This window comes from Pinus tabuliformis, chromosome 4_2, assembly GCF_031772625.1.
Source record: "Pinus tabuliformis cultivar Carrire ecotype Pingquan chromosome 4_2, CPIR1, whole genome shotgun sequence".
NCBI lineage: Eukaryota > Viridiplantae > Streptophyta > Pinopsida > Pinales > Pinaceae > Pinus > Pinus tabuliformis.
Genome location: NC_142304.1, coordinates 1,119,507,367 through 1,119,529,955, shown reverse-complemented (window position 1 = coordinate 1,119,529,955; position 22,589 = coordinate 1,119,507,367). Strand labels below are relative to the sequence as shown.

At 40.0% G+C, this 22,589-nt stretch overlaps 1 protein-coding gene across 1 annotated transcript in view; it reads right to left on the bottom strand.

The window, feature by feature from the left end:
• LOC149173591 (protein DNA-DAMAGE INDUCIBLE 1-like) overlaps nt 1–22,589 on the bottom strand; it is a 177,312-nt gene that overhangs the window by 125,479 nt on the left and 29,244 nt on the right. Inside the window, exon 3 of the mRNA XM_089426743.1 lies at nt 7,134–7,258. Within this exon, the coding sequence (XP_089282869.1) occupies nt 7,134–7,258 (125 nt within the window). The remainder of the gene's footprint in view (nt 1–7,133; nt 7,259–22,589) is intronic.

The window sequence follows — 22,589 nt, the reverse complement described above, 5'->3', positions numbered from 1 at the left end:
TGTCTGGTATGTGTGGTCGAATTTTGGGTCGCTTTTGTAGAGAAGTGGCCAATCAAAAGTCTCGTGCCCACAAGAGTTGAGCACGGTGGTTAACGCCATGATCGGTGGTCAACTGAGGCAATCTGCAACATTATAGGTGTTGCCCTTTTTATACTTGATATTCAAATGGAACTGTTGCGGGTATGTGGACCACTTCTGATGGCGATCATTCTGCAATTTCCCTTGGGTCTGTATGAACTGCAGGGGTCGGTGGTCTGTGTGGATGACCGTTTCCTTCCCCAAAATGTAATGCTTCCATTGTCGACAGGCCTGCACAATGGGATACATCTCTTTGTCATAAGTGGGATACTTTCGGACTGTGTCTGAAAGTGTCTCACTGTGATATGCCACTGGATGCCCGCGTTGAGTAAGACTGCCCCAATAGCATAGTCAGAGGCATATGTCTCGACCTCAAATGGTTGTTGCAAGTCTGGTAATGCGAGCACTGGTGCCGAGCAGAGGTGATATTTCAACTCTGTGAATGCCTTCTGTTGAGATTCAGACCAAAATAATTTTGCTTTCGCTCCTCCCTTGGTGACTTGACTCAAGGGCCAAGTGATATGAGAAAATCCCAACACGAACCTACGGTAGAAGTTGGTAGACCTAGAGAGCTGCGAAGCTCTGTCAGAGTGGTTGGAGATGGTCAATCCCGAATGACTTGAATCTTGGCTGGATCCACATGCACCCCCTATTCATCAATAATGTATCCCAGATACTGAACTTGGGTCATGCCAAAAGTGCATTTCTCCAAATTGGCACATAACTTGTGTTGTCGCAATGTTTCGAGAACCTGTTGGATGTGGTGGAGGTGCTCTTCCCAACTCTGGCTGAAGATCAGGATGTCAACCAAGTATACCACTACAAATGAGTTGGTGAATGGCCGCAAGATGTCATCCATTAGCCGCATGAAGGTTGCAGGAGCATTCGTCAAGCCGAAAGGCATAACCAACCGTTCGAAAAGGCCCTCCTTGGCTTTGAAGGCAGTCTTCCACACATCGGAGGGTTCGATTGGTACCTGGTGATATCCTGCTGAAATATTTTGCCCCCTTTAGTTGATCCAGGAGGTCACCAATCGGTGGGATCGGGTACCTATTACGAACAGTGATCTTGTTCAGCGCCCGATAGTCAATACAAAGTCTCCAAGTCCCATCCTTCTTCTGTACCAACACGATCGAGCTCCCATAGGGTGATGAACTCAGACGGATGTGACCTTTCTGCAGTAGCTCCTGAATCTACCTCTTGATTTCATCGTTCTACAGAACGGAGCGCCGATAGATTGGTCCATTGGGCAACAGCGCACCTGGGTTAGATCGATGGAGTGCTTGACCTGACAATGCAAAGGAACCCCTGCGAGGGAGGTGAAGATGTCCTCGTACTCCTCCACGACCTTGTCCATCTGTAGTTGTCGTGCGGAGGGGCCCTGTCTGGAGGTGGTGGCCACCGTCTTCTTCTTTCCTTGAGGGCATATCATCAGGAAAACAAATTTCCCAGATTTGGAAATGAGCTTACTGCATTGTTTTGCAGTAACCAAAGAGATGGCGGTAGGTGGTGCTACCTCCGGTATCTTGTACAACTTATTTCTCAAAGTAACAATAACAGCATGGGGCTTTAATTCATACACAACGTGTCGCTTCCACAAGTATGATTGTCCTAATAATACATCACAAACTTCAAGGGGAACAATGTCACAAAATACCTCATCTGTGAAGGGCTTGATGTTGTATGGAAGGCGACACTGTTGGCTCACGCGAAGATCCCGTCCTTGTTGAAGCCACCCGATTGTGTACAGTTGTGGGTGTGATGTGATCGGTAAGCCCAGCTGCTTCACAACCTCTGCCAAAATGTGGTTCTTTTGGCTCCCGCTGTCGACAATGAACTGTAGCGGGGAGCCCTTTACCCACATCTGGGAGTGGAAGAGACGCTCCTCCTCCTCTGGATCTTCGGATTCCTCCTTCTGGATCTTCGTGGTGGCAATGGTGGCGTTGAGCTCCGCATCAATAATCTGCTTCCCTTTGTCATTCCCCTTGTCAGGTTCTGACTCAGAGTTGGAACATGCATTTGATCCTGAATCCTTTAGCTCGGCCACCAATGACTGCTTGACCCAACACTCAATTGTGTTGTGAGTGGAGCTCTTATGGAACTCACACCACTTTCCCATGTCCTTTTTCGACGTCGCGGCGTTGTTCTTTGCTTGCAGCTTTGGTGGGTTGTCTTGGGCCGCCCCGCCTTGGCTTTGTCCTTTGTTCTGCGGTTTTGGAGCACCTTTCCCTTGCTTCAGATTCGCAGATCCAAAGTCTTGCTTCTTCTGTTTAAACTTTTGCTCGACCTTGACGGCATATCGGTATGTCGTGCCGAGCGAGGAGATGCTCAGGAATTCTATTTCTTCCTGGATGTACTTGTGCAAGCAGTCGCGGTATTTGAGTACTAAATGCTTCTATGAATCTTTGATACCCAACTTTTTGCGAAGGGTATGGAAAATATTGGTAAACTCCGGCACGTCTTGGTCCCTTCCCTATAGCAGTGTGGTCCACTTTATGTATTGATCCTCATAGCTTCTGACAGGGTAGTACTGCTCCTTGATGGCATCCCGGAATGAATTCCAAGTGGGTACGGCTGAAAATAGTGAGCCTGTACTTTCATCCTTTTTCTCACAATAGGTTTCCCACCAGTCCTTGACGTGGGGGCCTGCTTTGAGAAAAGCGAAAATAATCTTTTCCCAACTGGAAAAATCATGAACAGAAAAATAACCCTCTAGCATATTTAACCATTTATCGACAACATCCACGTCTATCTGACCCTCGAATATGGGGATTTGAAAATTAACTTGTACCTTAAACGGTGTGGCGTTTCCAGAGTAGTTGTTGGAAGCCGATGCGTCGCCCCTAGGTAGCCGCTGAAGGATCTAGGCAAAGCTGTCCATCATCGTGTTCTTTTGTCGCTATAGGGCTTCTTCGAGCAAGATTTTGATAGGATCCCCTGCCCCCTCTTTATTTTCATCCGCCACGGGAGGTCGTCAAGATTTGCGAGGCTGGTCTTGCAAAGGTTCGACCAATTCAAGCCCTAACTCCTTATATCCCGACCTCGTTAGGGACATGCAAAGAAAAACAGAGAAAAAAAGCAGACCTCTCTGATACCACTAATCAGGATTTAAATAGGAATGCAACAAATTACAAAGATAACAATAAACACAAAGATGCAGCAGAAATAATGCTTCATTTCATTAACGTAAAATACTGAAATATGCTTACAAACAGAAATGGAAATAAACCAGCAACAGCAATGGTAGCTTATCTCTGAGAAAAGATGTGGCGGCTACCTACCTCTGAACTTCCTTACAATGAGGCTCAAGGGCCTTTTTATTATTGAACAATAAGAGCAAACCCTAAACAACCAAAACCCTATCCCGAGGAGATGTAACACCAAGAGTTTATGGGCCCTGTTAGGGTCAGTTGGACAGCCAACTTCCTGGGGTCACGACTTGTTCATATTATCTCTGTTTGACGCACATGATAACCTGTTGGAAAGATCTTTCCAACGACTACGACGGAAAAAACGATTTTAGACGGAAAATCATTGGCGATAGAATTCCAAAAAAAAATGTTGTTTAGGGCCTCAAAACGGCTCCGAAAGTTTAGGACCCGAAAAACTACTAAAAGTAGTAAACTGTGCTACAATTAAGGAAACTAAAAAACTGAAAGAAGCAATGGTGGGGGTCCAAGTGGAATTGGTGGGTGGCCACCAATATCCACCTGGATCAGGACAAGAGTTAGTAGAGAAGCTCTGACAGAGGACGAGGAGAACTTTTCCCTGGCATGCAAAGGTAGCAAAGCCAAGGGCAGGAAGGGCCAAGGAGAGGCTGATTCCAGTCAAAAGGGCGAGAAGAAGGATCTGAGCAAGATCGAGTACTTCCATTGCCATGAGTTTGGACACTATGCCACTAAGTGTCCAGGAATGTAACTAGTTTCGGTCTTCATAATTGTTGTACTCATTTCAATATGTATCCTATGTAACAAACAAGAAAAGAAGAAAGAAAATTATTATTATTAAAGCATGATTTTCATGCTCATTATTGATGGTCTTCTGAGTAAAAACATGTTCTTCGTGCTTCTAGGGTTTGTTAGATCTTAGTAATGTTAAGTTGGCATTGGCCAGCTTGGATCTTAATGAGCTAGTGCTAGAGCCTGTCACTTTTGATAATGGTGATACTGTTGAAATTTCTAAGCCTGACACGTCAGAAATTCCTACTGCATTATCTAGTTTATTTCACCTACTTGTTTATTCCTTAACAAGCTATTTATCCATATAAATTTTTAATATATATATATATATATATGCTATGTTGCACGGGTTCCCGAACCCGGGGGTGGGGTTCTCGAACCCGTCCCGGGTTCTCGAACCCAAGTACCGGATTCTTGGATGGGTGCTTCTGAGAAGAACCCATAAGAACCGGGTTCTTCTATAAAGAACCGGGTTCTCCATTAAAAAAAATTGGGTTCTTTTGTCTTGACAGGTACGAAGAACCCTGATGATGGGTACTTGGAACCCCAAAATCGGGTTCTTTGGAGTTCATTTTAATTTTAATTTTTAATTTTTAATTAATTTAATGGGCTTCCCCTAATATTCCAAGTAGCTAGTTCTGCATCTTTGAGAGGAATTGGAGTACTTATGTCTTTATCCATTCAGTAAAGAGAAATAGGTTGGGCTCAAAGAAGGCAGAGAACTTAGTGTACATTCATAGCACACTTTGTCTCATATCTCGAAAAGATCTTCGTTACAAGGAGGGTCCTTTCAAGAGATGGGACCAATACACAGATGATGTTATGTGTGTGGGTGAGGAGATACAACCAGATGGCCTTATTGAGCTACCTCCAGTTGCTATGGATGAGAAAGAGCCTCGAGATGAGAGTGATTCCTACCTGGAGAGCATGCTAACTGAAGATCTGAGTGATGTTGATGACATGGCTTGAGGAAGCCATTGTTCACTATTAGCTATTTTTATTTTAGTATTTTAAAATTTCCTAGTTTTTGTTTGGAGATGCCTTAAGGCAAATTTTGAATGTAGAATGACAATGGACATATATCATGATTCTTATTAATATGTAAACTCCAATTCACACTTGATATAACACTAGAAATTTTGAAATTTCATTGTGAATGTTGAATGTTCAATGATGTGCATGCTTAAATATCTAAAGTTTAAATCACAAGTATTTTAGTTTTCTTGTTTAAAGTTGAAAAATATACAATTTCACATATATTATAATTTATAATATTTATATATTATATATATAAATTATAATATACCCCCGACGAACCCACGCACCCTGTTTCAAAAAATGACGTCCCCGTTCCCGTCCCCGTCCCCGAACCCACGTTTCCTGGCAACATAGATATAATGTGTCCTAACATGTCTTGTTTTGGGGGTCAACATGCCCATGTCAGACACTCGAATTTTCGTGTCCTGCGTGTCTCGTGTCGCCGTGTCAGGTGACTTAGGCATTGAAGCATACCTCATCCATAACTACCAAGAAATTATTTCTCACTCACCTACGATATTACCCAGCAAGTAGAGGATCTACTGAAGCCCCTCACTGCATTTACAAAAAATGAGTAATACCACAAGGTTTTCAGCAGAAAACCGGGAATCCTAATATTGTCTATACATTGTTTAGTTAGAGATTCAAGATATAGTAGATTGTTTAGTTCGCTAGCCTTGAATGTAAAAAAACTTTAGTTAACCAAGATGTGAGAAGGTATAGGGTTCTACAGTTGTTAATTTGCTGGGGCGTTTGGTTAGCCCGTAATAAAGCAATTTTCCATATTCTTTCTTTTCCCCTGAAAGAACTGCTGCTCAAAGTCTGGCAATATGCTCCCTTCTCCCTCTTAAGGAAATGATCCCCACCAGCCAAATTATCTCTCCTGATGACATTGACAAAAATTGGCCTTGGGCCTTTTTGGATGGGGCCTCTCAGGGTGAGGAAAATATCTGTGGTGGGGATATTGACATTCATTTCTCGGAGACAATTTTTCTCTACAAAAATGGCTTTGTGAGAAGGCAAAAACAATTTTGCTGAACTTACGACTCTGAAACTGCTCTTACTCTTTGCAAAAGAAAAAGGATGTGGATCCATATAGATTTTCAGGGACTCCATGCTTGACATTAACTAGGTAAAAGGGGCACAGGGGTGTCACAATAAACAAGTTTTACCACTTTTGGAGGAAGTTCTCCGTATCAGAGATACTTTTGATCATTTTAGCTGCTGCCATGTTTACAAGGAACTTAACAGGTCTGCAGATACATTGTCTAAAGAAGGTATTCAACTGGATTTTGGGCAGTGCCACTTCATCAAAACAAGAGGAGGAGAACACTATGAATTTTACCACAGAAGATTCATATAGGCTGACCCACCAGTTCCTCAGTATGCTCGAGTCTGAAATCATTTTTGTAGGCTTTTTGAAACACACAGTTCTCCATTTTTCACTTATGAGTTATTACATATACAGAACAGTCATGTATTTTAAGAATAACTTTTTGTCAATTGTAAAGGAAATTTTACTATGTAAGCTTGGAGGCTTGTGGAAAGATCCCTAACCACAACTGGCTTAGAACCATTTATATTGTCTGATCACCGGATCCATATGAGAATACATACAACGGTATGCATCGAAAAATGTAATTGTGTATCTTTTCTAAAATAAAATTATGGTTTTTATTCAATATTTAAAAATCATCATTTCAAAGTGCTCAATCAGGATGGAAGTGAAGAAAGATACAGTGAAGCACAATTTCACAAATAATGATACTTTAATAATTCTAGACACATTACAATGTTAATCATATCAAGCCCTTTATGCAATTTGCAACTCTATTTTTCTAATACAAAAAATTGATCAAAAATGGAAGTTATATATTTCAGAATGAAAGGTTAGTATCGAGCAACCTCAAGACTGAGAATTTAGCTCCTATGTGGTAGTTAAAAGCACTTCGCATTATATAGTCCAATGGTATTAGTTTCCAAATTTCCCTTATGACGTATGCATTCGAAAGAATGACAACAAAATTGCCAAGAAAATTAAGAAAGAAAACGGTATACCTTGAGGGTGTGGAAACCATCATAATTAAATCCCCCTCTACGAGTCCAATTAAACTCAGACGATCCGTATTCTTTATTTCTCTCCCATGGTAAAGTAATTGCTGCTGCTGCAGAGGAACTTGAGTCTATATAATTTGAATATTCAATTAGTATTTAAGAATATCATTTATCAAGAAAAGATAGAATGCCAACTAGAAACCAAAAGAGTCATCTGAAAACAAAAATGGCAGGTATACAATCGCTAGGTCATACCTAAAGCAACATTTTCCATGCCAGGCATATTCTTGTTTCTATTTATTTCAATGGATACTAAAGAACAAGTATCATTTCATTTTTATTTGCTTTGTCTCCATAATCAGAGCTAATTGTCATTTAGTACTCTATTGTACGATTGCGTATTTTCTTTTGGGAACAAGGCTACAAGAGCTTAGATATAGATAAAGTACATTTGCAATAACTTAATCAAAAGGAAAGCATGACCAAAATAACTAGAAAGTAATCTTAAAGATCCAGACAATTCACCTTTAAGTTACCAAAACAGGGAAATAGACTTCACTAGACAAGAAACAAGATAATACATCGACTAACAAGATGTGCATTTGTTAGAAATAAAGAAGAGCAGTGATCGTTGAGGTAAAAATCATCTATTGAACTAATTTAAGCCCTGAGAATCAGGACAGTATGCATAATTTGGGACCAGTGAAATTTTATTCATCCTTCAAACGATGCTAATAAAAATGGCATCAAGATAAGGTAAGATGCAATATTTTATTAATGTCCACAAAAGACCTGTTACCCCTACTTCTAACAGGAGCACCCATAGTAAATTTTTTGCATTATCACTTGTATTTTCATGAGCGGGCAGACTGGTGACCTAGGGTAGACCCCCTTGATAGGCTGGTTGCATTCCAATTTTTTAACACTTTCATGTGTCCCAAGGCAGTTCATGTTGTTCAAGGCACTTCATGTATATCAACGCATTGATTACACCTCCCAAGGAACATTACACATTGAATTTACAAAGTTTCACCTAAATGTTTGGCCACTAACTTGCTGGTCAAACAGCCTTTATCTTGCTGTTTTTTGAGTCTTTTATTGCAGATTTATAAGCTAGAACAGCAGTTACAATCATTAGAGACACCCCCTTGAGGTTGGCAAGCACCAACCCAAACATAGAGGAGGACTTTCCGATGACACATAGGGCATATTTTCCTATATGTTCACTGATTTTTGCAGTTAGTTTTAAAAGTTTATATCAGCTTTAAGGGCATAAAAATTAGTGCTAACAAATTAGCATCATTCCCAGGGGCATTGAATTTCCAGCATTACTATGACATCAATGAGTTTTTGTTTAAATTGCCATATATTATTTTACTCACTTGATGACTCCAGTACAGGTAGAATCAAATCATATTAGTTGACAAGAGGAAATTCCGATGATTCGACCATACACAAGAAAGATCATGATTGATCATGGATATTGAATACTTTCAGTGGGCACAACGTAAACTTTGGGATTTTTCATGCATTAAGAAGAGAAGATGAAACTCTTCCCGAGTTTCATGTTAGATTTATGAACACAAATCATGAGATTCCCCTTACCTTTGGACAAAGAGGCAATTTGGTGAATTATGCTTTTGCTTTTGATCTAGAGTTGTGTACTCACTTTTGGAGTCAAAAAACCAACAAATTTAAAGCAAGCTTCCTCAGTTTCTAAAAGAGTACAGGAATTTATTACTATTGAAACTTGTAGCTCGGACAGGAACTTCTACACTGGCTTTGTGTCTAACAACATGTAAAAGTGTCTGAAAAGACCAAGGTACTCTCTAGATATTAACTTTATCTTATAAAGTTAAAGTGACTTTTACTTTATAATGATTAAAAGGCAACTTAAGTTTGTCAACAAGAGATTAAGTCACAACCGTTGATCTCAAGTGATCAAGATTAGAACTTGACTGTCAATCACTTTGGATATAGGGTTTTAATTATTAGAAAGCTATAAAAGAAAATCTTAGAGGAAGAGACACATTGCACAAACAAATGAGGGTTTGAGCTGAAGAGGATAGGAAAAAATACAGCAGCACGAGAAAATTATAGGGCCATCAAGGAGGGAAAGCTAGGGCATTCATTTAAGGCAGCCCATGTTGAAAAGTGTAACTAGGTTCGATCTGTCAGTTTTTGTAGCATCAGATGGTGTTCTAGTCTCGACAGTTGTCAGAGAGGCTAACAAACACTAGGACTCCGGAACCTATAAAAGGTTTCAAGAAAATCCACCTAGAAATGCCTTAATTAAGTTAATTAATCAGTAATTAAATTTTTCCTAAGCCTAACTTAGGGAAAATGATTAATTAACAGCAATTAATTGAGGAAGGTGAGATTTCTCTAGAAACTCACACGGATCGACTAAGAAATGATCTCAACCACCGATTAAGTTCTAATAGTGGTTGTTGGAGTCACAACTGGAGATTATAAAAAGTCGATGGGTAGATGGAGAAACACACTCGTGACACTTGAGATCGATTTTCTTGGGTAGTTCGATTTCTTCGGAGAGCAACAACAGTTGTCAATAGAGTTCGAGCCAGGGAAGGGAAGCAAAGACAGAGAGGGCCACAGACAGTGAGTCTGGAGGAATTTTTCTAGTTCCGGAGAGTCAGAAAGAGGCCGAGATTTTATCCAGGAGACTGCGCAGAGCCTCAAGAGGGCAATTTGATCCCGTTGAGTAGGAGCTCATTCTCAGCTCCAAAGGACGGGGATATTTTCCAACGTGCTAGAGAGACAGTTTTGCAGCCAACAGCAGGAGGACGACTAGATTGGCAACTAATTACGCAGAGCGTGTGAGGGACTGTGCTAGGGTGATGCAGGGCTTGCGCAGAGATGGTTGGACGGCTAGCTTTTCAGAGACAGTCAGGTTGTTGGGATTGTTTATGAGAAATTTTTCGGCGTAACTCACATGATATTTCATTTGTCGACGCGTTTCGAACCAACTAGTGTGGTTCATCGTCAGCACAAGTTGAAGAAACAGATCTAGCTTAGCATATTAATTGTTGGGATTGCTCGGAGAGGGTAATTTCCCTCAGAGAATTTTTGCTAGTATTTCTCTTCAATAGATTCTCGAGTTTGGCAATATTTATTGTACTCGGAACTTCTCACTACTACTTAATAATAAAAACCCTCAATTATTGCACTGGTTTTCCCAAGTTGGGTTTTTATGGGGACTTTAGTCCAAAATAACTATGTCATATTTTTGTGTGTGTGCCAATATTATCTCAGTTTCCAGTTTATCTTCCGTAGTATTTTTAGTTGTGAAGATTGCAGTGTGATTAATTCATTGTTGTTGTAGCAATAAACTGTTATATTAATTAACAGCTAGCAGAATTAATTCTAGTTGTTGCAATAGAATTTCAGTGGTGAATTTTCACAAGGTCTTCATAATTTGCATCAATTTGTATTATAAGTAAAAATAAAAAAGAACAAAAATAAAAAATTATTTTTCAAGCATGGGTTTCATGCCCAAATCAAATTATTATTTTAGATGAGCATGTTCTTCATGCTTCTAGGATTTGTTGAAACAAAGAGTCAAAGTCCTATTTGGACCTATTGTAAAGAAAAAAAGGAAAACGAATTTTTCAAATTTTATTTTGGACAAAATTCCCCCTAGAAGTCAAGCGACCTTGCCTGTTAGGTCGACCTAGCCATTCAAGTCGGCTCTGCCCCAAAAGACATGTATGTTCGAACCCCTCTAGACAAGTATAAATAGAAGGAAGTTGGAGCTCATTTGGACACACAATTTTCCCGTTGATTGGTTCTAAAATATCATAGAAGAAGAATGGCCGAAGTTTGAAGTTGACAAGTGAAGAAGGGTTTCTCTCAAGCTCAAATTTGTAGAAGTTTTGTCTTGATAAATCTCTTGCTAAAGGTTCATTTCTGATGTTGTACATAATGTTGGTCTCTTGAAGTTAATGGACTTGTTGTGCAGGAGGGTTTGACTTGCCATCTAGAGGGTTGGAGTGTTTTTATGGTCATGGGTCATGGATATCTCACTTAGATCTGATTCTATAAGAGAATTTTTTGGGTTTCCCCTTGGAGAGGTTTTGCCCTAGCTTGGAGCCTATATCTTGTGTTCATCGTTTTTCTTGTGATCTTCATGTTTACATTTTGGTAACTGTTTCATGAAAAGAATATAATAAAGATTAATAAGAAGCCAAAAACTTCACAAACAATTATCGTGTAGAGAGAAATCACCCTAATTTTGCAAGCCTCCCGATTTCTCAACATGGAATCAGAACTAAGGTTGGTAGTAGGAGACTTTGTTACCGCTCAAACTAGGAGGGGACCTAAAGGGGCAAATGCTAGACCAAGGGAAACAAATGGACACTTAACCCATTGTCACCTTAGCTAAGGCTCCCTACTATTTGCAGACTTTCACCGATGGGACGAGGCCCGATATATATGGAGTCACAAATGAAGGATAAATCAACAAGTGGATATAAAGTGCCCCAAATAATCCCTTTCCAGAAGAGGTTCAAGAATGAAACTTGCTTGCTTCCTAAGCAAGGTAAAAAAATCTTCTAGGAGAAGGGTGTGGGTTTATGGGATATGACTTGTGAAAGAGTTTCCCAATCCCTAAAATCCTTATTGGAATTGGTATCAGGTGGTTCTTGAAGAATTGTCTTTTCAAAGGAGTGGGACCACACGGGACTAGGTGGGCCCAGCCTAGGTCAAGAAGCAAGGATTTAGCAACCAATGATGTTCTTAACCTAGACAAGGAGGGGGGAAGGATCAAAGAAAGAATTTTCACATAAAGGTGTTGACTTGATCCTATGAGGCACTAGCCTTGGGGATACTAGGGCAATGTTTGATCTCGGAGCTAGGGCTTGGCTTTTCTCACAATTCCACCATCGGAATGGCTTCAAAATTGGAGGACTTGAGGATACATCAACGCAGGAGAGGTTAGGAGATTGAACTTTTTGGAGGGCTATTTTGTCAGGAAAATGATGCCCTAGGTGACCCAACTTGGCTAGATCTAGGAAAAGGTGCTAAAGATTTGATTTTGGGTAACCACCTCTTGGTAGCTCAGCGTCTTAGTCTTGGGAGAATGGAGTCTATGATAAATATGAATGAGGACCTTGTTTCTTGGTAAAGGAGGCCTTAAGGCTACCTCACTAGCCTTCTAAGGCAAAGGGAAGAAACCTTACATCTTTTATACTTTGACTTGCAAAAGGCGGTGGCTTATTAAGATGAATTCATTGATAGAACTATCCGTAGGAAAGTTCATTCAAATTACATGGCCCATACATTGAGAGATGTTATATAGAGACAATTCCACAATTTAAGCAGTATATGCATATAGCAATTAGCCCTAAAAATAGCGAAAATCCCAATCCAATGTATATGACAAAGTAAAACAAGAATATAATAGAACATATACAACCATCCACAATTTGACAATAGAGAAGCTCCAAGATAAGATAAAACAAATCCAAACATCAAAATTCATCCATAAAGCTCCAATTCATCCTCCAAGAAAAAGTGTGAAATTCTCGAGAGAGAAGAGATCCAATCCAAAGTGATGATGAGCAAATGAACACATCTCACTTGTATTTATACACTAATAAAGAGTTCGAATTAGTCTCCTAGGCCTACATAAGCCCCAAAAATAAAATAATGTGCTAATAATCTAACTTTTGGTGACGCGCCCACCAAACTAGCTTACAAATGAAATAATAAGCCTCTTAAGAGGTGATATTATGAATAATACATGCCATAGGGCCCTCCAAGTGACCTGATGAGGTCAATAGGTGCCATAATGAAGAATAGGACCCTCAAAAGTGATGGACAAGGGGTTCTCCAAACAATAAACTTGTGGTGCTCCTAGTGGGTGTGGGGGCACAATAATAACCTCATGGGTCTCCAAATGAGTCGAAGATGCCTATAGATCATCTGCAAGGGCTCTGATGATGGTGTAGGTGATGCCACGTCATCCTACAAGTCCTGGGTCAGCTTGGCATCACCTACAAGTCCTAGGTCAACTGCCAAGTGTATGGTACATCTATGGGGTTGGCTAGGCAAAGGTGAGCCAGGTGCATCTTCCTCATCCAATGGGTTAATCTCGAGCATCTCTAAACATCCTTGGAGATCCATGGAGTACTTGTCTACTGTTGTGGAGGCCCATGGTTCTCAACACTCACCCTACATGTGCCAATGTAGCCCTCTGGAGGATTAGTGTTGGAAATACTGAGAGGGGGGGTGAATCAGTATTTCTTTTTAAACTATTATTTTACCAGTTAAAACATTTACATTCAGAACACAAGATGAACAACAAGTATCAATGCTTTTATTAATATAATCTTTGCAATAAAATAGATACAATATATAAATGGTTGCAATCAGTTGCCAAGCACCAACTTGGACTTTTGTGAGGCTCCAACCTCCAGAGCTCCAACTCTGTTTCGCCAAGGCAACAATCTTGGACTTAGGAGCACCAACTCCCAAGGACTTCAATCCTTCCAGTTCCTGAGACACCAGTCCCAAGGACACCAATCCTTCCTACTTCTGAGGCACCAATCCCAAAGACTCCAATCCTTCTTACTTCTGAGGCATCAACCCCAAGCACTCCAATCCTTCTTACTTCTGAGGCACTAACCCCAAGGGTTCCTACCCAATCTTGTTGAAGCATGTGTCAGACCAGGCAGTAACTCCTCAGAACAATTCAGTGATGTCATTTAGGTTGGTGTTTATTATATACATGAGGGAGAGACTGTTCATTTCATCTCCCGGTGACTATTCATATTCTCTATTATTTATTTACATCAATTTCAGTTATTCACCCAATCTTGATGATTAGGAGTCAACATTCCCCCCCTTAATCTAAAGGGATGTTCATGCGTCCAAACATCGTTCTAAATCTTTCAAGCTTTTCTCTTCCAAGCGCTTTGGTGAAGATGTCTGCAATTTGCTCGTTCATGGAACAATGGCGGAGATGGATTGTTTTGGCCTCAACATGATGTCGAATCAGATGATATTTAGTATTGATGTGCTTCGTTCAATTGTGGAACTTTGGGTTCTTGGCCAACTTTATTGTAGAGGTATTGTCAATCATGAGTGGAGTTGATTGTACTTGTTTTACCTGCAAATCTTCAAGAATTTTCTAAGCCACACAATTTCTTTTGTTGCCTCAGTTGCTGCCACGTATTCTGCTTCTATTGTGGAATCTACTGGAACTGATTGTTTGCGTGATCTCCAGGAGACAACTCCTGAGCCAAAACTCATAGCATATCCTGAAGTAGATACCCCAATTTCTTTGTCTCCATCTAAGTCTGAATCATAGTATCCAATCACATTGAAGTCGTCCACCTGTGTATACTTGATTCCAAAGTCTTGAGTTCCCTTCAAGTACCTTGGAACTCTTTTTGCAGCAGACCAATGTCCCTCACAAGGCTTTTGCATAAACCTGGAGAGGATTCCAACAGCAAACGAAATCTCTGGTCTAGTAGTAGTTAGATAGTTGAGACTTCCTACAAGCTGTCTATACCTTGTTACATCCTCAAATTCTTTTCCTTCAATAGATGCGAGCTTTAAGTTTTGTTCCATTGGAGTAGTAAGAGAATTGCATTCTGTCTTGCCAAACCTGTTCAGCAGATCTCCAATGTACTTCTTTTGAGAAAGAAATATGGACTTCGGATGTTGAGTTACTTCAATGCCAAGATAGTAATGAACATAGCCCAAATCAGTCATTTCAAAACTTTTCCCCAATTCCTTCTTTATGGATGCAATGTAGCTTTCATTGTTCCCTGTCATCAAAAGATCATCTACATATACCACAAGATATACAACTGTTTTGCCAACTTTCTTGACAAATAAAGTTGCATCATCAAGATCATAATGTTTGAAATTGAGTTTTAGAAGATGCTCAGTTAGTTTTTCATACCAGGCTCGCAGTGCTTGTTTGAGGGCATACAAGGATTTCACAAGTTTGCATACTTTATGTTCATGTCCTTTCACAAAAAATCCTTCAGGTTGGGACATAAAAACATTCTCTTTTAGATCTCCATTCAAGAAAGCAGTTTTTACATCCATTTGATGGACTTTCCAACCGTTCTGAGCTACTAAGGCAAAGAGTGTCCAGATGGTAGCCCATTTTGCTGTGGGGGAAAAGTCTCCTCATAATCGACCCTTCCTTCTGTGCAAAACCTTTTGCCACAAGACTGGCTTTGTGCTTGTCAAGTGAGCCATCAGCTTTATACTTGTTCTTGTAGACCCACTTGCAGCCAATTGGTTTGGTTCCTAATGGAGGATCAACCAACTTCCAAATGCCATTCTTTATGAGGGCATCATACTCCTTTTGCATTGCTTCTTTCCATTTATCATGATAAGCAACTTCTTTGAAGGAAGTTGGTTCAAAATCTGTAGACAAATTCAATTCACAATCATAAGATACATCCATATCAACAGGTGAATTAGAGTCATCTACATCACCTCCATTTTGCCGATTTGAATTTCTAGTTCCTGTCTTTCCAACCTCGTCAGGATGAACACTTTCAAGTGTCTTTATCAGCCACTTTGGACGACCTTTCTCAGATGGTCCAGGCTGCTCTGTTGATTGAGTTGGAACTGAATCAAGATTGAGTCTCCCAATTCTATCAATCACATCACTTAAAGCATCATCCATTGTTGGAGTTTCATGCTAGGGAGAGAGTTCTTCAAAAGAAGATTCCACATGTTGATCTAGTATAGGAATCCCCCCTTCAAGATGTGAAATCTGATTATCAAATTCTTGAAATGATTTTGCATTTGTGAATCTGTCCAAGCGATCAAGTCGCTGCTCAACAACATTGTTAGTTTTAGATGATTCAAGAAAAATTACATCTTTAGACACAACAAACTTTTTATTGACTTCATCTTAGAGACAATATGCTTTGAAGTTGTTTGAATACCCCAGGAAGATACACTTATGACTTCTTGCACCAAGTTTGTTTCTATGCACCTTTGGTATCAAGGCATAACAGGTGGAACCAAAGACCCTGAGATGCTTTACAGAAGGAATGTGCCCATACCACATTTCATATGGAGTCTTGTTTCTAATAGCATTAGATGGACATCTATTCTTTATATATGCAGCACATAGAACAGCATCAGCCCAAAACATTATTTTTACATTTTTGAAAAACATCATGGAGCGTACCATATTTAAAATTGTCATATTGATTCTTTTAGCTACACCATTATGTTGGGGATTATAAGGCACAGTTGTTTGATGTTTGATCCAATGTTGTAGGAAACGCCCCCCCCCCCCCGGATCTAATGCCCGAAGCGCGTCTTGTACGGATTCGTACAGGAAGCATCCCCAGAAGCGCGACTCCAAAATTCGGAAGCGTAGTTCCGCCTGTTTTGGACGCTTCCTATAAATTCTAGAAGCGTCCCTCCGAAGTGCGCTTCCGAATCTCTGAAGCGCGTTTCGTACGACACTTCGGTCGTACGAAGCGCGGCGCTTCGAAGGGTGAATCATACAGTTCCATACACGCTTCTGAAAAAGCGTCGTGCTATTTAGAAAAAACGAATTTTTTTTTAGTTTTAGGTGAGTTTGCATATTTGGGGTGGGTCCACCTTGGGTTAGGGTGAGGAATGAAGGCAAAAAAATATTAAAAAAATATAAATATAGCAGATGCTCCTTCATGGTAATGTTAAATTCTTAAAGCAAAAGTGACATTCTCCATTATTTTTCATTTTCATCCTTTTACTTAAATTTTTAACATTACCATGAAATGACTCAAGATGTTTGAGAGTGGTTCCAGCCTCATTGGACTTCATATGGAGAAAATAGAATTTCATATCCTATTCAAAATTCAGCAGACTTAACAGTTTTCAGGAATTCAGGATCAATGGGATTGTGGCATTTCATTAGATTATATCAAGTATGAAGGTATGCAATTAGCATTTAATCAAGAGCACCAAGCCCTATATGTACCCTAGAGTTGGTGGTGTTAATTGTTGAACTCCTTTGTCACGCCCTTAGCAAAAAATTACCTTTCAATCAAGTCAAAATCATCGACAAACATGTTAAGCTTTTTCTACCATATTTTAAGTCTTGAATTAGGTTTGTTCAAAATTGGGCAATGTTGACTAATATCCCTAGACAATCGAGGTAGAGGCAAAAGCTAGACAAGAGGAGAAGAATCTAGATTCTAGATGATTGATGCATCTAAATGGTTGATGCTCAAATAATTAATCATTAATGTACAATGGATGCTATATCTATCTTGATTTATGCAAAAATATGCATGTTTTCATGTCTTCTACAACTAATTTGGTATTTGGGATGTTTGTTTTTAGTATAAATGCAAAAAAATATAAATATATATATAGCAGACGCTTCACTTCCTAGATTTTTGGAAAATGACACTTCCGCGTCCCCGCTTCCAAAAAAGGTCCCCGTTTCGTCCCCGCTTCGTGCAACATTGGTTTGATCCCATGTTGGCGAAGATAGTTTTCAAATTCATTTGATGTGTATTCTTTTCCATTATCAGTGCGAATAGACCCAATATGACATTGTGCATCATTTTCAATCCATTTATGAAAGTTCTTGAATGTTTGAAAAGCATCAGATTTGTTCTTCAATAAATAATCCCAACACATTCTGGTGTAGTCATCAATAAATGTCATCATATATTTATTTCCATTTGCAGAAAGAACAAGCATTGGACCACATAAATCTGAATGAATGAGTTCAAGTTTTCTATGTGCTCTTGAATGTGAATCATGAAAAGACTATTTTTTATGCTTTCCTAGAATGCAAGCATCACATTGCTTAAATTTCCTAGGAATTGTAGGCAAACCAGCAACACCATTTTTCTTCAACAAGCGGAGGTTGTCATAGTTCAAATGTCCAAATCTAGCATGCCATAATAGACTTGATGGAAGTGTACCTTCTTCATAATGAGAGTTGTATGAGAAATGTTGTGCACGAGCAGAGGTACGTTGCAGCTTGAAAAGCCTTTCTTCTTCTATTCCCCTCATGACAAGTGAGTGGTCAAATGCTTTTCTCACCTCAAGCTTGCCATCAAACATATGAATGGAGTGACCTTGCTGGCGAATGTGGACCAAGGACAGCAAGTTTCTCTTCAGCTAGGGAGATATGGAACATGATGCAAAAGGAAGTCTGGAAGACCAAGCAATTTAAGCCTGATTGTGCCAAGCCCTGATGGCTTGATTTTTGATTGGTCTGCAAGGTATACTGCTCCATCAACATTTTCAGTAAATTCTTCAAAAAAAACTTTCCTATGAGTCATGTGGCAAGTTGCTCCCAAATCAGGCAACCAATCATTTTTCCAAGAAGCAAGTGAAGCATTAAATAAATCTTCATTTACTCCAATATTACATTGTGCCACCACATAATGAGCGGATTCAGGTGCTTTACCTTCGTCTGTTTAGTTTTACCTTTCTGTTGGTTTCTTTGCTGCTCAATTTTGTCCCATGGTAACTTGCATCTAGAGGCATCATGTGATCCATTTCTTTTGCAGCGTATGCAGTGCAAATCTGCCTTTTCTCCTTGAGAGTGTCTGCTCCCCCAGCGTCTAAAATATCTTCCTCTTCCTCTTCGACCACCTCTTCCTCTGGAAGAATCTTGAGCAAGATTCTTTTCTTTATGAGCAAGGCACACAACCTCTTCAGAAGATTCAGGGGTTGTTTTCTTTCCAAAATCTTTCTCTCTTTCAGCTAATTTTTTCACAATAGAACCAAAGGTAATATCTTTAAGATTTCCATTTGCTTGCACGACTCAAGATAATTGGAGTAAGTAGGATAAAGTGCCTTGAGAAAAGCAATAAGAGGAATATCCAATTCAACCTTAGTGGCTTTGATATCGTGCATTATAGATTTCACTTCGGATGCAAGAGCAAGAGGATCATTATTTTGCAATTCAAGAGTGAAGAGTTTAATCATGAGTTGAACAAATTCAAGTGCAGAATGTGAGTCATAGAGTTCTTTCAGCTTTTGTAAGGCTTCGAACACAGTTGAAAATGGCGAAATATGGCGACTCACCTCTTCATTTACGGATGCTGCAATTAATTCATAGGCTTTGTTGTTCTTATTTTCCCAAATGGCGAGCTCTTTGTCTAAGGTAGGTTGTTCTGCCTCTTTGTCTCCGTCTCCAATACACACTCCTTTTCACAAATCAATGAAAAAGAGGGTGTGTTTTATCATCCGAAACCACTCGGGATAGTTCTCCTTGCCAGTGAGAACTATTCCCACAATAGATATGATTGAATGCATACTGTAACAATAAAAAAAAAACTTTTGTTGGCAAAATGTGTTGAATGTTTAAGATGGCACTATTATATTATACAAACCAGTGGTAGATGACTGTGGTATGTTGGATTATACCACAGTTATATTAAAAAACACAGTGGCAGAGGATTGTGGTATGCTATATTATACCACAGTTATATTTAAAAACGCAGTGGCAGAGGACTGTGGTATGTTGGATTAGACCACAGTTATATTAAAAAAAACGCAGCAATAACATTCAATCTACAATGCTCAATGTAATAAATGGGAGCGAAAGTGTATTAACCTGGAGCAGGTATTAAAAATGGGAAGCAGAAGTGTATTAACCTGGAGCAGTGTATTAAAAAATGGAAGTCGAAGTGTATGTGATACGGCAATATATAACATAAAACACAGCATTACAATGACATCAAGTGATATATATATATATATATGTGTGTGTGTGTGTGGTATAAATATAAAACGCAACATGTAATACAACCAACCAGATAGGGATGCGGAGTATGTGCATACCAGCTGTATATCAGTGCGGACCTTGAGCTAGCACACAAGGAGAAGGATGTTAGGCTCTGGCCATGAAGGAGCTGTTCACGTGACTACCAAACCAAACGGTGGAATAAAATTGCCTCCAGCCAAAGAACAGGTTGAGCATTGAATATTCTCGATGGGATAAACAATACCAGTTGTATATCGTGCGGAGTATGGGATAAACCCCACGACCATAGTCAACGCAGCAAAGAGGTAATACAAGCCCGTTCAAAACAGTAACACACCAGCAGCCACACCATCATATCTCCTCGCTTCCACCTGTGATCGACACTCCATCTCGCACCTTGAGTAGCAGAGGATGTTGCGACTGGTGGTTTCCAACGACAGATCCTCTGTTTCTAGAATATCTGGATGTTGCCAGAGGCGTTGGAGGATTTGTCAGTCAGTATTACGTTTGACAGAAAACTCAGCGCATGCAAGGAAGATTATAGAGCAGAGCAACGTATTATGCAGGTGGTTATGAATAAAAAACGATCAGAGAAGAGCAAAGGAGCAGCGCTTTGTATGCAAGGCAGAACATAGCCAGAATAGGGAGTTACAAAGCAGAGGGAGGCCAAAAATGGCGCTGGCTCTGATACCATGTCAGATCAGGCAGTAACTCCTTAGAACAATTCATTGATTTCATTTAGGTTGGTGTTTATTATATACATGAGGGAGAGACTGTTCATTTCATCTCCTAGTGACTATTCATATTCTCTATTATTTATTTACATCAAATTCAGTTATTCACCCGATCTTGATGATTAGGTGTCAACAGCATGTTTGATAGTAATTTTCTGCTCTCAGAACTCTTCTTGACTGAGTTCTGTCTATTTACAGCTTCACTGTAGTTTCCATGCTATAGTATCAATGACAGCCAGTCTTCTTATGAAGGAGTCTTTACAACTCTTCATACTGTCCACACAGAGTCTCCAATAGCCTTCATGACCTCTAATAATGTCTCCACACAGCTTTAGTGAGTCTACAATTAGCTGCACTAAGCTCTGCATAAGAACCGACTTTCTGTTCAAGCATTTGTTCTAGATGTCACAATAAATGCTTCAGCATGACTGCTTCTCTGCAAGCTACTTCTCCCTTCAAACAATGCTAGATAAAAACTTTATTCATTACATCATAGAATTATTCTCCAGACTGTAATGTATATCTGATTAATTCTTTTATAAGGTAACACAATTAGCTGAGAAGCTCACCCTTCGAATGCCTCCTGTCCTGTTGGTCCTTCGGCCCTTTTCTGTTCTGCTGGACCCTACTGCTGTCTCTGTTTCCTCCAGCCTTTTCAATAATGTTCAACCCACCTTGTTCTCTGTGTTTCCTGTTTTTGTACATTCCTGATGCTTCTGACTATCGGTTTCCTCTTTTCGTTGGCTCTTTGGCTTCCTCAACGCTCGCTTCAGCTCCCTCTACGATGGCTTCTCCTTTTGCTTCCCTCTTCTTCATTGATTTTGGCTTTTCGGTTTCCTCTGTGCTGGCTTACCCTTTGGCTTCCTGGCTTTTCGGTCGTTATAACTTCTTGTGTCTCTTCGTGCTCACCAACACTCCTGGGACACGTTAATTGAACGGCAAGGACCAAATACCCAGAGAAAAACTGCTGCATGTTCAAATTGTAACAGAGCCCCTTTTTTCAATGATAAAAGGCATACATAGGACTTTATTGTTTAACGAACATGCCACGTCCCAATCGCAATCGAAGTTGGCTTTCGTTCAAGCCTCTTGAACTATCGAAACCGTTATCATAAGCCTTTTGGCCTACAAACCCCGCGCAATACAATTACTGAAATACACAGGAAAATTATGAAAATCTGACCGAAACTCTAAAGGGCGGATTTCAAATTTATTTCACCTACATCTATACCTGCATCAGGTCCGCTCCATATATCGCAAATGATAGTCGCAGCTTCCCGATGGTCAATGGCCGATGGCCGACTCACCTGCGGATGCGATATGATATTAAAACAAAACGCAATGTTGCATCGGGTCTGCAACATACATCGCAATCAATGCTTGGGGGAGTGACAAGGCTTTACAATATATGCAATACATGACTCCCAATACGACGGACGCGATATTATTATCAGCTGTTTCTAATGCCTCCGTCAGGTCCATGCATATATATCGCAATCGGTGATTTGCGGGTGACAACCCTTTATACATTGCGATATGAGAGCTATATACATGTTTTCCGCCTCTTTTAACTCTCTCACACCTATAATTCTTCTGATAGTCCTTCTTTGGGTTCCATTGCTTCCAGTGCTCTGTTTGCTTCCTCCGATGGCTCTGTTTGCTTCCTTTGATGGCTATGTTTGCTCCTCTGTTTGCTTTTTGCTCCTCCGATAGCTCTGTTTGCTCCTCTATTTGCTCTATTTGCTCCTCCGATGTGTTCTTCTTTGGCATATATATATGTCATATATATGTGGCTCCTCTTGTAGCTCCAATAGCTCTGTTTTGCCTCCTTTGGCATGTTAACTTCTCTTTTGATGACTTCTTCTTCTTGGTTCTTCTTGGGCATGTATTATATGCAATGCTCCTCCGATGTGGCTCCTCTTGCTCCAATGTGGCTCCTCTTGCTCCAATGTCTTCCTTTGGCTTTGCAATGTCTTTCAATGACCTCCTCTTGATACCTTCATA